Raw genomic sequence first — 13,822 nt, forward strand, 5'->3', positions numbered from 1 at the left:
CACATAAGTTGGCCAGAGAGGTAGTATGCCCAGGAGCTCTGTGCTAGGCTACCAGGCTCCAGCTCTTCCTATCATCAAACCCAGGTTGTGTGTACAGCAAAGCAAGCACACTATACAGGTATGCTCTTTTGCAGGCTTACTACTCTCTTGCAATAAATGAAAACAGGGAACCAGGCGACAGCGCGGTGGGTTAAGCGCACATGGCGCAAAGCACAAGGGCTGTCGTAAGAATCCCAGTTTGAGCTCCCTGCTCCCCACCTGCAAGGGGTTGCTTCGCAAGCAGTGTGAAAGAAAGAAACGAAAGAAAGAAAGAACAACTATATTTAAACAAAAATCAAGAAGAAAAACAGATTATTCAATACTTACATCCAATTTGAGTAGTTTTTCAATAACAAGCTCCAGAATTTCATGTCTCAAAGTTGGAAAATATACGCTAATTCTTAGTAAATTATGAACATAGCATTCCTAAAAGACAGAAGATAAACATTTCAGCAGAGAATGTTTCATAGTTACATAAAGAATACACCCATTATACTATCTTGGGCTTCAATCATTAGACTAGTCAGCAATATGAAGACTGTCATGTTCAGAAAAATTAATCTAATTATCCCATGTAAATCAAATGTATGATTTGTACTGCCCCAGTTTTTTTTTTAAGATTTTATTTATTTATTCATGAGAAGATAGGAGGAGATACAAAGAACCAGTCATCACTCTGACACATGTGCTGCCGGGGATCAAACTCAGGACCTCATGCTTGAGAGTCCAAAGCCTTATCGCTGTGCCACCTCCCAGACCACAACTGCCCCAGTTTTTAAAAAAGAAACAAGAATTTAAAGTCATATGCATGTACAATTCCCTGATTTTAGTATGTTCAAAACTGTCCAACCATTACCACAATCAATTTCAGAATATTTTCATCACCCTAAGAAGAAACCATGTTTTTTGTGGATGCCCTAGGCTTTTCATATAAGATTACACTGTCGGGAGTCGGGCTGTAGCGCAGTGGGTTAAGCGCAGGTGGCGCTAAGCACAAGGACCCGCATAAGGATCCTAGTTCAAGCCCTGGCTCCCCACCTGCAGGCTTCACAAGCGGTGAAGCAGGTCTGCAGGTGTCTGTCTATCTTTGTCTCCCCATCTTCCCCTCCTCTCTCCATTTCTCTATCCTATCCAACAAAGACATCAATAACAATGACAATAACTACAACAATAAAACAAGAGCAGCAAAAGAGAATAAATAAATATCAAAAAAATAAAATAAATACATTTTAAAAGACAGGGAGAGGGTGGGGTAGATAGCATAATGGTTATGCGTAGAGGCTCTCATGCCTGAGGTTCTGAAGTCCCATGTTCTATCCCCCATACCACCATAAACCAGAGCTGATCAGTGCTCTAGTTAAAAAAAAAAAAAAAAAAAAAAAAGTGGTGGCCAGGCAGTAGTGCACCAGATTAAGCATACATAGTACAAAGTGCAAAGACCTACACAAGGATCCCAGTCTGAGGTCCCGGTTCCCCACCGGCAAGGAGTTGCTTCACAAGCAGAAAAGCAGGTCTATAGGTGTCTTGTCTTCCTCTTTTCCCCCTCCTCTCTCCATTTTTTTTTTTAGATTTTTTATACTTATTTATTTTCTCTTTTATTGCCCTTGTTTTTCATTGTTGTTGTAGTTATTGTTGTTGTTACTGATGTCATTGTTTGATAGGACAGAGAGAAATGGAGAGAGGAGGGTAAAACAGAAAGGAAGAGGGACAGAGACACCCCTGCAGACCTGCTTCACCTTAGGTGAAGCGATTCCCCTGCAGGTGGGGAGCCAAGGGCTCCAAGTGGGATCCTTATGCAGGTCCTTGCCTTTGCGCCATGTGCGCTTAACCCACTGTGCTACCTACCGCCCAACTCCCTCTCTCTCTGTCCTACCCAACAATAACAAAAATGGAAAAAATGGCCTCCAGGAACAGTGGATTCATATAGCACAGGCATCGAGGCCCAGCGATAACCCCGGAAGGGGGGTAGGGGAGGGAGAGAGATTGATTTGAGAGAAGAGATAACATAATGCTTATGCAAAGAACTCTTGTGCCTGAGGCTTCAAAATCCCAGGTTCGGGAGTCGGCTGTAGCGCAAAGCACAAGGACCGACATAAGGATCCCGGTTCGAGCCCCAGCTCCCCACCTGCAGGGGAGTCGCTTCACAGGCGGTGAAGCAGGTCTGCAGGTGTCTATCTTTCTCTCCTCCTCTCTGTCTTCCCCTCCTCTCTCCATTTCTCTCTGTCCTATCCAACAACGACAACAACAATAATAACTACAACAATAAAACAACAAGGGCAACAAAGGGAATAAATAAATAAAATAAATATTAAAAAAAAATCCCAGGTTCAATACCCTGCACCACCATAAGCCAGAGCTCAGCAGTGCTCTGGTAAAAATAAAGATAAAAAGTTAAAAAATAAAAGGTTAGGGGGTCAGGTAGGACAACAAGTTAAGCGCACGTGGCTCAAGGAACAAGGACCCGCATAAGGATCGTGGTTCAAGCCACCTGCATAGAAGCCGTGAAGCAGGTCTGCAGGTGTCTTTCTCTCCCCCTCTGTCTCCCCTCCTCTCTCCATTTCTCTCTGTCCTATCCAACAACGATGACAATAATAACTATAATAACAAAACAAGAAGGGCAATAAAAAGGAATAAATAAATATTAAATAAAAAAAGGTGGTCCGGGAGGTGGTGCAGTGGATAAAGCATTGGACTTTCAAGCAAGAGGTCCTGAGTTCAATCCCAGGCAGCACATGTACCAGAGTGATGTCTGGTTCTTTCTCTCTCTCCTCCTATCTTTATCATTAATAACTAAAAAAAAAAAATCTTAAAAAAAAAAAAGAGACAGAGAAAGCAAGAGCATCAGTCTATAATATGTAATGCTGGGGATCAAACCCAGAACCTCATACTCAGGAGTTCAACATATCCACTGTGCTACTTCCCAGAAAGCTAAGAGTTTCCTTTAAACCAGAATTCTGCTCAGCTCTGGCTTATGCAGGCACAGGGGACTAAACCTTGGACTTTGGAGACATGGAAGTCTTTTTGCATGACCTTTATTTACACTATCACCCCAACTTAAGCGTTGACCGTGTTAAGCCTATTTAGATATTTTAAAATGAATTCTGCTGCTGACTTGCATGCAGAGAAAATGCATTGGGAATCTTCAGTCATTCGCTAAGAAAGAAATCAGTCACAAGGTTGGGTATTGGCGTACCTGGTTGAGCGCACATGTTACATCGCACAAGTACCCAGGTTTGAGCCCCCAGACCCCATCGTCAGGGGGAAAGCTTCACAAGTGGTGAAGCAGTGCTGCAGGTGTCTCTCTGTCTTTAACCCTATCTCCCCCTCCTCTCTCAATATCTAATTGTTTCTACCAAACAAATAAAGATAATTAAAATCTGGAAAAATAAATAGAAATCAGAGTCACAATCCTAGCCTTGAATTCAAAATCTGGAAGACAAAGAAATTATTAAGAAAAAAAGACCCAGCAGCCTTGGTGGTGGCAGAGAGGGCTGTGTGGATTAGGCATTGAACTCTCAAGCATGAAGTCCCAAATCTGATCCCACCATCACATATGCCAGAGTAATGCTATGGTTCTCTCACTCTTAAATAACTCTCAAAGAAGGAGGGAAGGAAAGATGAAAGGAAGGAAGGAGAAGAAAAAGAAAAGGGCCATATAATACTTAAATTTTCTATCACCATTCCCATAAAAAGTTTCTTACCAAAGTTCTCTCTGATTTTCGAACAAATGGAAATTTTTCAACCAGTATCGGCATAAGAAACCATGGTGTCCTGTAAAAAGAAAAAAATTTCAACCATTTCATCTTAACTGTACTTTCTTAAAAGAATATTTACATTCTTTTTTTAAAATTTATTTCTTTATTGGGGAATTAATGTTTTACATTCAACAGTAAATACAATAGTTTGTTCATGCATAACATTCCCCAGTTTCCCATTTAACAATACAACCCCCACTATGTCATTTATCATCCTTCATGGAACTGTATTCTCCACACCCACCCACCCCAGAGTCTTTTACTTTGGTGTAATATGCCAATTACATTTCAGGTTCTACTTGTGTTTTCGTTTCTGATCTTGTTTTTCAACTTAGAACATTTATATTCTAAGAGAAAATAGGGATACAGTGGGCAGGCAGTACTCCCATAAATTAATATATCAGCTTTTAAATCAATAGCAAATTAAAGGATTCTTGTAGAATTATTACAAATTTAGAAAACATCTTCAGTTTAAAATCTAAATATTTACTAACTTTTTGTTTTTATTTTTACCACTGCAATGCTCAGCTCCAGCTTCCGGTGGTGCAGGGGATTGAACCTGGGACTTCAGAGCCTCAGACAGGAGTCTCTTTGTATAACCATAATGCTATCACACCCCCACCCACTTGTATTTTTTTTCTTTATTCTTTTTTAATTTTATTTGATAGAAACTTGAGAGGGAGAGAGAGACACCTACAGTACTGCTTCACTATGAAGCTTTCTCCCTACTGGTGCCTACTAGCAGATGCAGATAACCAAGTGTGCCACCACCTGGCCCCCCAACTTGTTTTTCTAATGTGGTGTCAGGTCGATTCCAAGACCCCACATACAGGTATGTGTGCTATTGCTGAGCCACCTCCCTAGTTCCTAAGTTCTATTTTACATATATTATTTTTAATGAGATACAGAGAGGGAAACCAGAGTACTGCTCAGTTCTGCCTAAGTGGTAGTGGGCACTGAACCTGAGAACAAGGAGCTTCAGTCATGAGATTTTTTTGCAGCGCCTGGTAGTTGTATACCATGTACAAACACCCAGGTTCAAGCCACCAGTACCCACCTGCAGGAGGGGGAAGTTTCATGAGTGGTGAGACAATACTAAAGGTGTCTCCCTTTCTATCACCCTATCATCTCTTAATTTCTTTGTCCTATCAAAAAAAAAAAAAAAAGTGCTTCACATAAACAACATGCTGTCCCATGGCCCATAGCCTCCAGATTTTAAGTTAACAAACAGTAAGCTTGCAAAGAAAACTTGAAGCACATGCCTTGAAGAGCCCCCCCACACACCTTAAGTTTTTTCTCAGAACTGCAATTTCAGTTCATATACGACACAAATACACAAGGGTAACTCACTAAACAATTTAGACATCTGTCAAAGACTGAAAATAAATTTTTTTTAGTTTTTTATTTATTTTCCCTTTTGCTACCCTTTTTATAGTTGTTGTGGTTATTATTGTTGTTATTGATGTTGTCGGGATATGGGAAAATTTTACAGTTGTTTTTTAACCTTTTTTCTCTTTTTTTGTTGCCCTTGTTTTGTTGTTATTGTTATTGATGTCATCATTGTTGGATAGGACAGAAATGGAGAGAGGAGGGGAAGACAGAGAGGGGGAGAGAAAGACAGACACCTGCAGACCTGCTTCATTGCCTGTGAAGTGACTCCCCTGCAGGTGGGGAGCCGGGGCCTCAAACCAGGATCCTTATGCCGGTCCTTGTGCTGGTCCACGTGCACCTAACCCACTGCGCTACCACCCAACTCCCTAAAAACAATTTTTATAAATTTACTTTATCACATTTGAGAGATTGAGTTTCACATAAAATAGAGAGGAGGAGAGAGGTAAAGCCATCACTGGTTTGTGCAATGCTGGGGATCAAAGTGGGAGCCTTAACCATCTAAATTCAATGCTCTACCAGTTGAACAAATTCCTTAAGTCACAAAAACAAGTATTATATAATCATGAACAAGTATAAATAATCAGGGACAAAGAGTGGGAGGAAAACTATGTATCATTTCCTATAAAATCTGATTTTCTTGGAAATGTAATAAACAAAATACAAAACTATATAAAATAGGTTAGGGATGGGTGGGGTAGATAGCATAATGGTTATGCAGAGACTGATGCCTAAGGCTCGGATGTTCTCAGGCTCAATTCCCCGCACCACCATAAGCCAGAGCTGAGCAGTGCTCTGGTCTCTTTTTGTATCTCTCTCTCTGTATCTCTCTCATTAAAAATAAGTTAAAATGTTTAAAATAAACAGTACAAAAAATCTTTTTAATTGTGATTAATATTTTATAACTAAACACCATGATTTAAAATAGGAAAGGTATACTTACGATGGAACATATTTTGCTATTATTTGTAAGGCTCTGTGACATGTATCAAAGTTTGCAGAAAGACCTAAAAGTTGAAAAATAAAAGAGTATGAGACTCAAAGGAAAATTAAAAATGGTGTATTGCACCAAAGTAAAAGACTCTGGGGTGGGTTGGGTGGGGAGAATACAGATCCAAGAAGGATGACAGAGGACCTAGTGGGGGTTGTATTGTTATATGGAAAACTGGGAAAAGTTATGCATGTACAAACTATTATATTTACTGTTGAATGTAAAATATTAATTCCCCAATAAAGAAATTAAAAAAAAAGAAAATTAAAAATGGAAAAGTATTTACATGAAATCAAAAATACCTATTAACCAAAAGCAGGTGCCAGCAAAATAATTTAAAGGTTTTCTCTACAACTAATATTATGGAGAAATAATTGTACAAATGACATAAGTGATAAAATGGTAGAGTAATGCTCTAGTCTGTCTCATCCACAATAAAAGAAAAAGAGCAACTGACTGCCTAGTAATGCTAACTATATCAGGCTTCCATTAAAGGTTGTCATGCTGCAATTCACCTATCAGAATATGCCCTGGAGTTGCCAAGATAGGTAACCATAACTTGAGAGTATGAACTCTCAAGACAAAAGATATTTAATACTTACTATCATCTTCATCATCAGAATCTGAAACATCTACATCACCTTCCTTAATGATTACTCGAGCTTTAGAAGGAAAAAAAATGAAGTTATTTTTTTGAGATTGACCTAAGTAATGAATAGTAAAAAAAAAAAAAAAAAAAAAGGTGATCTTTTATTTATCCAAACTCTAAAAGTTTTTACTATGAGGATTAAATTTACAATATGAAAGGGGGGGGAAGAAAATAACTATTTTTATTAGAACACTGCTCAGCACTATCTTATTATGGTGCCAGGATTAAACCTAGGACCTCAGAGCTTTAGGAATGAGCCACTGTGCTAGCTCCTTGGTCTATAGTTTAATTTCTTTAACAGCTAAAAAATGCCTATATTCTAAATTCCCTAAGGAAAGCTAATTAAAGAAAATTCCAATTCACAAAAGCCACAGGAATAGGAAAAAAATTAAAAGTCAGAGCAATAAAGGCAGGGGAGGAAGCACAGATTTGCATGTCTGAGGCCCCAAAACTTCAATGAACAGAGTAAAACAGTGCTCTTACCTCTCTCGCTCTCTTTGACTGACTCTCTCATGAAAATGAAACTCAGGACTCTAAAGCATGAGGTCTTAAGTTCAAGCTCCAGCACAGTATATGCCAGAGGGATGCTCTGGTTCTCTCTCACTAATAATGCATACATTTTTTTATTGCCACTAGGGTTATTGCTGGGACTCGCAGCTAGCATTATGAATACATCCATCATTCACAGCAACCATTTTTTTCCTTTCTATTTTATTTAAGATGACAGAGAAATTGAGAAGGGAGTGGAGAGAGATAGACACCTGCTTCACTGCTCATAAAGCACTGCCCCTACAGGTGGGGAGTAGGAGCTTGAACCTGGTGGATATTAAGTCAATCAAGTGCACCACCACCTGCACCTGGTTGAGCCCACGCTACAATGCTCAAGGATCCAGGTTCGAGTCCCCGGTTCCTACCTGCAAGGGGAAAGCTTTCAAGTGGTGAAGCAGTGCTGCAGGTCTCTCTCTTTCTCTACCTCTCTATATTCCCCTTCCCACTTGATTTCTGGCTCTCTCTATCCAATAAATAATAAGGATAATTATTATTTTTTATTTCAAGTGCACCAACACCTGGTCCCAAGAGATAGTTTAAACACAAAAACTCAAAGCAAACAATAAGCGACTACTTACGAGGCACAAAATGAGAAGTAATCATGCTGAGACATGGCCTAAGGAAGACAGTCTGTGCAGATACAAGATTACCAAGAAAAGCCAAATACTCCTCCACCACTGTAGAACTTCTATTCAACCACCGTAATTTCTAGTGGGGAGAGGAAAACAAACATTTTACTTATCTAATATATACGATTTTCTAAATGGTGAATCACATATTAGTGAAATAAATACAGAACTTACCAAGAGAATATTGATAAGCTGCTCAAAGTCTTTGGTCAAGTACATGATAGACGAACGGAATTCTAATAACCAGTTGATAACTTGGTCATCCTAAAAGTGAACAATGAAAGGTTACTTTCAAAATTATAAATCCTCTAAAACAGAGATGAAATCTACCTTGTTTCAACTACTAAAAATGTCTTAGAAAGCAATGTAACAGGCAGGGGTAGATAGCATAATGGTTATGCAAACAGACTTTCAAGCTTGAGGCTCCATCAAGTCCCAGGTTCAATTCCCTGCACCCCCTAAGCCAGAGTTGAGCAGTGCTCTGGTAAAAAAACAAAAGAAAAGAAAAAAGAAAGAAAGAAAACAATGTAACAATTCTGATATACAAGGAAAAGAATTAAACACAAGACATTCTTGATAATTTTTGCTTGACCTAAAAAAAGGGAGGTATGGAGAAGTAGCATAATAGTTATACAAAAATATTTCCATGCCTGAGGCACCAAAGGTCCCAAGTTCAATCCCCAACAACACCATAAACCAGAGTTGAACAGGACTCTAATAAAAATATTTATTCATTTATTTTAAAAAGCATAAAAAGGGGAAACACTTCATGATGATATATGCTGATATCCAGAACATCTTCAAACTGCAAAAGCAAGCAGAATCAAACATTATAAGGCTGCAAAGGGGGCTGGCAGAGAGCTCAATGAGTTGAGTGTATGCCTTGCTGTGGTCTAGGGTACAATCCCTGCCACAAGAGAGAAGCATGGACAGCATCATGAATGATAAAAGCAGTGCTTTGGTTTCTCTCCTCGTCTTATCCTTTCCTTCCCTTTCAGCCTTACTTCTACTCTCTGAAATAGTATAAAATTGGGCCAAGAAGGAGTAGGGCAGTACAATGTACAAGGACCCAGGTTCAAGCCTCTGGTCCCCACCTGCAGGGGGAAAGCTTTGCAAAGTGGTGAAGCAGAGCTGCAGGTGTCTTTCTTTCTCCCTCTCTATCTCCCCCTACCTTCTTGATTTCTGACTGTATCTATCCAATCAATAAAGATAATAAAAAGAATTTTTTTCTTTTCTTTTTTTTCTTTTATTTATTCCCTTTTGTTGCCCTAATAAAAAAGAATTTTTTTTAAAAATTATTAAAAAATAAAAAAAGAAACTATTTACTCTGTATATCAAGTACTTTAATAACATCCCAATAACTACTATCAGTAAAAATAACCTTTTCTCAATTCAACATATGAATGGTCTTACACACATTAAGATGTGTTACAAATAAGTGATTCTACTACTTCATGAAACATTTTTCAGTGAATCAAGTCATTGTTCATAATAACATGAACCATGGCATGGGAAAAACTGCTATGTAAAAAAAAAAAAGAAAAAGAAAAAAGAAATCATGTACAAAATCAAAATCCTGGGAAAAGTTCTACTGGTAGAGCTCAGGACTTGCATATCTGAATCTCCTAGTTCAAAATCTATTGACAAAGGCACTGGAGTAGTGTTCTGACTTTTCTGTTTCTCATGTGAAACTCTATGCCATGGGAAATAAAAAATAAATACATGTTTTTTAATCAGGTATCAGCATATTAGGATGTGAAGTAATGGATAAAGTGTTGGACTTGCCAGCAAGAGGCCTGGAGTTCAATCCATGGCATCATAAATGCCAGCCGGTGTGATGTCCTGATTCCCTCTCCCTTACTAGATTCCCTCTCCCTTACTAATATATATATATTTTTTAATCTAGTATCATGGGGCTGGGCAGTGGAGCACCCAGTTGAGTGCACACAGACCCTGGTTCAAGCTCCATTCCATTGTTGTTGTTGCTGTTACTAATGTTGTTATTGTTGGATAAAACAGAAATTGAAAGAGAAAGGAAGACAGAGGGGGAAGAGAAATAAGACACCTATAGACCTGCTTCACTGCTTGTAAAGCGATCCCCTTGCAGGTAGGGAGCCGGGGGCTCAAACTAAGATCCTTGCTCAGGTCCTTGTGTTTTGTACTATGTTCACTTAACCAAGTGTGCTACCTCCATTTATTAACACAGGGTTAAGGACCAGCACAAGGATCCCAGTTCGAGACCCTGGCTCCCCACCTGCAGAGGGTTGCTTTGCAAGCAATGAAGCAGGTCTGCAGGTGTCTTTCTCTCCCCTTCTCTGTCTTCCCCTCCTCTCTCAATTTCTCTGTCCAATCCAACAACAACAACAATGGAAAAAAGATGGCCTCCATGAGTAGTGAATTCATAGTGCAAGCACTGGGCCCCTGCAATAACCCTGGAGGCAAAATAAATAAATAAATAAATTGGGGCGGGCAGCTAGCATAATGGTTATGCAAAAGAGACTCTCATGCCTGAGACTCTGAAGTCCCAGGTTCTATCCCCCATATAACCATAAGCCAGAGCTAAGCAGTGCTCTGGTAAAAAAAAAAAAAAAAAAGAAGAAATTTAAATAATGATAAATAAATGAAAAGAGCATGTAAATCTTTAAAAAATAATAATAATAAGTGAATGGTGATCTGGGAGGTGGCACAGTGGATAAAGCATTGGGCTCTCAAGCATGAGGTCCTGAGTTCAATCCCCAGCAACACATGTACCAGAGCGATGTCTGGTTCTTTCTCTCCTCCTATCTTTCTCATGAATAAATAAATTCTTTTTAAAAATAGTAAATAAATAAGTGAATGAAAAGAGCATGTTTGAGCATATTCTGAGATGCCCAGACATATCTACCACAGAAAAGAAAAGAAATCCACACTAGACATTGTTGCATTAGATTTTCTGTTTCTCAGTCAACATAAACAGTTACAAGGACTCACTAGGCAAACTAACAGCTGTACAAAGTGGCAACAACTTAGTTAATGATCAAATACAAAGATACCTTTATGTCTGGATCTGACAGCTGGTTCTTCAACAAGTCAAAGTCACTTGTTTCACCCTTAACAAGAGGGAAAATTTTTCTTGTTTACTTTGGTTTCTGTGTTAGACATCAATCAGCTTTTAACTATATCTTACCACTAATAAAATTAAAACATAAAATCAAGTCTACAAAAGCCTACAATTTCATGTTAGACTAAATAAAAGGCTTACTAGAAAAAGAAAGTAACAACTAAACATTCATTCATATTTAGGTATACCTGTATATTGACATTTGAATATACTTCTAATAACACATGGTTATATAACATAGTATATAGAGAGTACAATATATACCCTACTATAATGATTGTCAAAAAATATTAGGGGAAGACTACAATGATTAAACTGAGAGGAAACTAAGATAGTATCCATTCATATAAATAGTCATAAAAGCAAATTACATACAAAATAAATAAATAAATAAAATAGACAGGGACAGTGTGGTGGCTCACCCAGCAGAGTGCAGATATTACCACCACAGGACCCAGTTCCAAGTCCCCAGTCCCCACCTGCAAAGGGAATCTTCACAGTGGTGAAGAAGCAGTGCTGCAGGTGTGTCTCCTATCTCTCACCTCTATTAAAAGAAAAAAAAGTGGGGGTATAGCATAATGGTTTTGCAAAGAGACTTTCATGCCTGAGGCTCTCAAGTCCCAGGTTCAATCCCCCACACCACCATAAGCCAGAGCTGAGCAGTGCTCTGATAAAAAAAAAAAAGAAAGAAAAAGAAAAAGAAAAGGTGGGCAGGGGTATATAGCATAATGGTTATGCAAAGACTCTTATGCCTGAGGCTCCAAAGACCTGACACCATCAGAAGCCAGAGTTGAACAGTGCTCTGGTTAAAAAAGAAAAAGAAAAAAAAAGTAACAGTTAAGGAAGAAGAAAGTAATCAAAGAAAAGAAAAAAGAAGGGAGGGAGGAAAAGATGGTCAGAAACAGTGGAGCAGTGTATTCACCAAGCCCTAGCAATAACTGATGACAAAAAGAAAAGACAGTCATTCACATGTCCCCTGCATTGGAATCACTTTACTAAATCATCTTATTTAGTAGAATCACTTTAAAAAAAAAAAAATCATTACTAAAGTTGACTTTAGTAATTTAGTATCAAAGTAATGCTTAGGTAATTAACACTACATAAATATCTAAAGAGGTTATTGCTTTGTGAGTTAACTATATCAAGCTGCCATTAGAACTTTTATTTCAAGAGCAACATCTAAAACTTACCTAATTAAATCTACTGGTCTTTAGTAAAAGTTATAACTGTACTCTGATCAACAAAAATCAAACTCCAGTTGGTCAATTACATCTCAGTAAAGCTAGTGGAGAAAACACAACACACTTCATGCTCTCTCTTACCTTTTTGTATTTCAGCAAGACTTCTGTCACAGTCCCACCAAACCGAACAGTTTTTCTTGGGGGAGAACTGAAGAAATCATTCTCTACCGCAAGCATATCTGAAATCCTGCAGAACCAAGATTATGAAACTACTATGTTCAGGTAAAAGTGTAAATGCCAACAGTTTTTCTTTTTAAGATTTATAATGAACTAGAGATCTAGAGAGAGATAGAGAAAGTGAGTGTGAGTGTCAGAGCATCACTACGTCATATGGGATGCCAGAGATGAAACTCGGGACTTCATGCTTGGGAGCCCAACACTTAGTCCAATAGTTACTGAACTATCATCATTTTCTGATAAATTCAACTGGCCTCACAGCTTCCACGCTAATCCCCCAATAACCTGTTCTTCGGCGATCTAACGATTTTCAAATACCATAAGCATCGTGTTTAAATTCTCCAAAGGAATCTCGCTTCACCTAGAACACGAATCCCAGCTCCCTGCCTGGGGTCTTCAAGGTCCTCATTTACCTGCCCTCTCTCAGACCCCCATCTCCAATTACTTACTGTACAGCAACCAGTGTCATTTCAAACTTGCCAGGCTGACTCCCATTTGATTTGACGATCTGCCCAACTCCTGTTCCTCCTTTAGAATGTTAAGTTCATTGGCTAGTTCTCTTAGAAACTGCTGAGAACTTGATGGATTTAAAATGACCCTCGACCCTCCGCTCTCACTCATTAGCTCTGGTCCAGGCCTTCCCCGACCCGCCCACAAACTCCTATCTGGCCCCAGACGCGCTGAAGAAAGTAACCCGGACACTTACCCAGGCCTCGATGCACTCAATGTCTTGATCGCGGAGGTTGAAGAGGCTGCTACATCTCCGGGAAACCGCGTGTGCAGCAACTGGGCCGCCATTGGGACCGACAAGCACGACGACTGCGTTCTTCGCGCCGGAAGTCACGCTCTATCTAGTACGGCCTCTCTGCCGGAAGAGGCTCGTGAGAACTTCTTCCGGCAGCCAATCAAGAGCCCCGCATGGGAAGAGTCGATCTCATTGGCGGGCCAGAGCGCCATCAAAATTATCCCTTGCTGCTAGGCAGCCGCCCCTCCTCCTCTCGGAGGTTTCTGTCGGCCTGGTGAAGTGTGGCGCAGTGAGAGTCCTTTGCAGCTGGAGTGATGGATACAGCAATTTCACTCTAGCACTGAGGATCACAAAGAAAGGTGCGGACATCCGAGAGATGTTAAAAGGTGGCTGTGTTTCCCCAAGTATTAACGGAGGTCCCATAACTAACTCAAACCAGGCTGATCAGCGCGGGCTAGGTTTCAAGCCTGGTCACTTCACTTGGCCCAAGAACCTGGCTTCCAAACCCACTGCCTCTAAACTCACAGATACCCTGATTGTCGGGGGAACAGAGGCTTG

At 39.6% G+C, this 13,822-nt stretch overlaps 1 protein-coding gene across 1 annotated transcript in view; it reads right to left on the minus strand.

Annotated features, from left to right (window-relative positions):
* The window catches only part of RRN3 (RRN3 homolog, RNA polymerase I transcription factor), a 31,847-nt gene extending 18,471 nt beyond the window's left edge, over positions 1-13,376 (minus strand). The window contains exons 1-9 of the mRNA XM_007529532.3: positions 13,226-13,376; positions 12,424-12,529; positions 11,034-11,090; positions 8,176-8,265; positions 7,951-8,080; positions 6,777-6,836; positions 6,127-6,190; positions 3,741-3,810; positions 367-465 (exon numbers count right to left, since the gene is read on the minus strand). Coding sequence (XP_007529594.2) covers positions 367-465; positions 3,741-3,810; positions 6,127-6,190; positions 6,777-6,836; positions 7,951-8,080; positions 8,176-8,265; positions 11,034-11,090; positions 12,424-12,529; positions 13,226-13,317 — 768 coding nt within the window. The 5' untranslated portion in view covers positions 13,318-13,376. The remainder of the gene's footprint in view (positions 1-366; positions 466-3,740; positions 3,811-6,126; positions 6,191-6,776; positions 6,837-7,950; positions 8,081-8,175; positions 8,266-11,033; positions 11,091-12,423; positions 12,530-13,225) is intronic.
* Positions 13,377-13,822: the final 446 nt, after the last annotated feature.

The sequence above is a fragment of the Erinaceus europaeus genome, chromosome 15, assembly GCF_950295315.1.
Source record: "Erinaceus europaeus chromosome 15, mEriEur2.1, whole genome shotgun sequence".
Lineage (NCBI taxonomy): Eukaryota > Metazoa > Chordata > Mammalia > Eulipotyphla > Erinaceidae > Erinaceus > Erinaceus europaeus.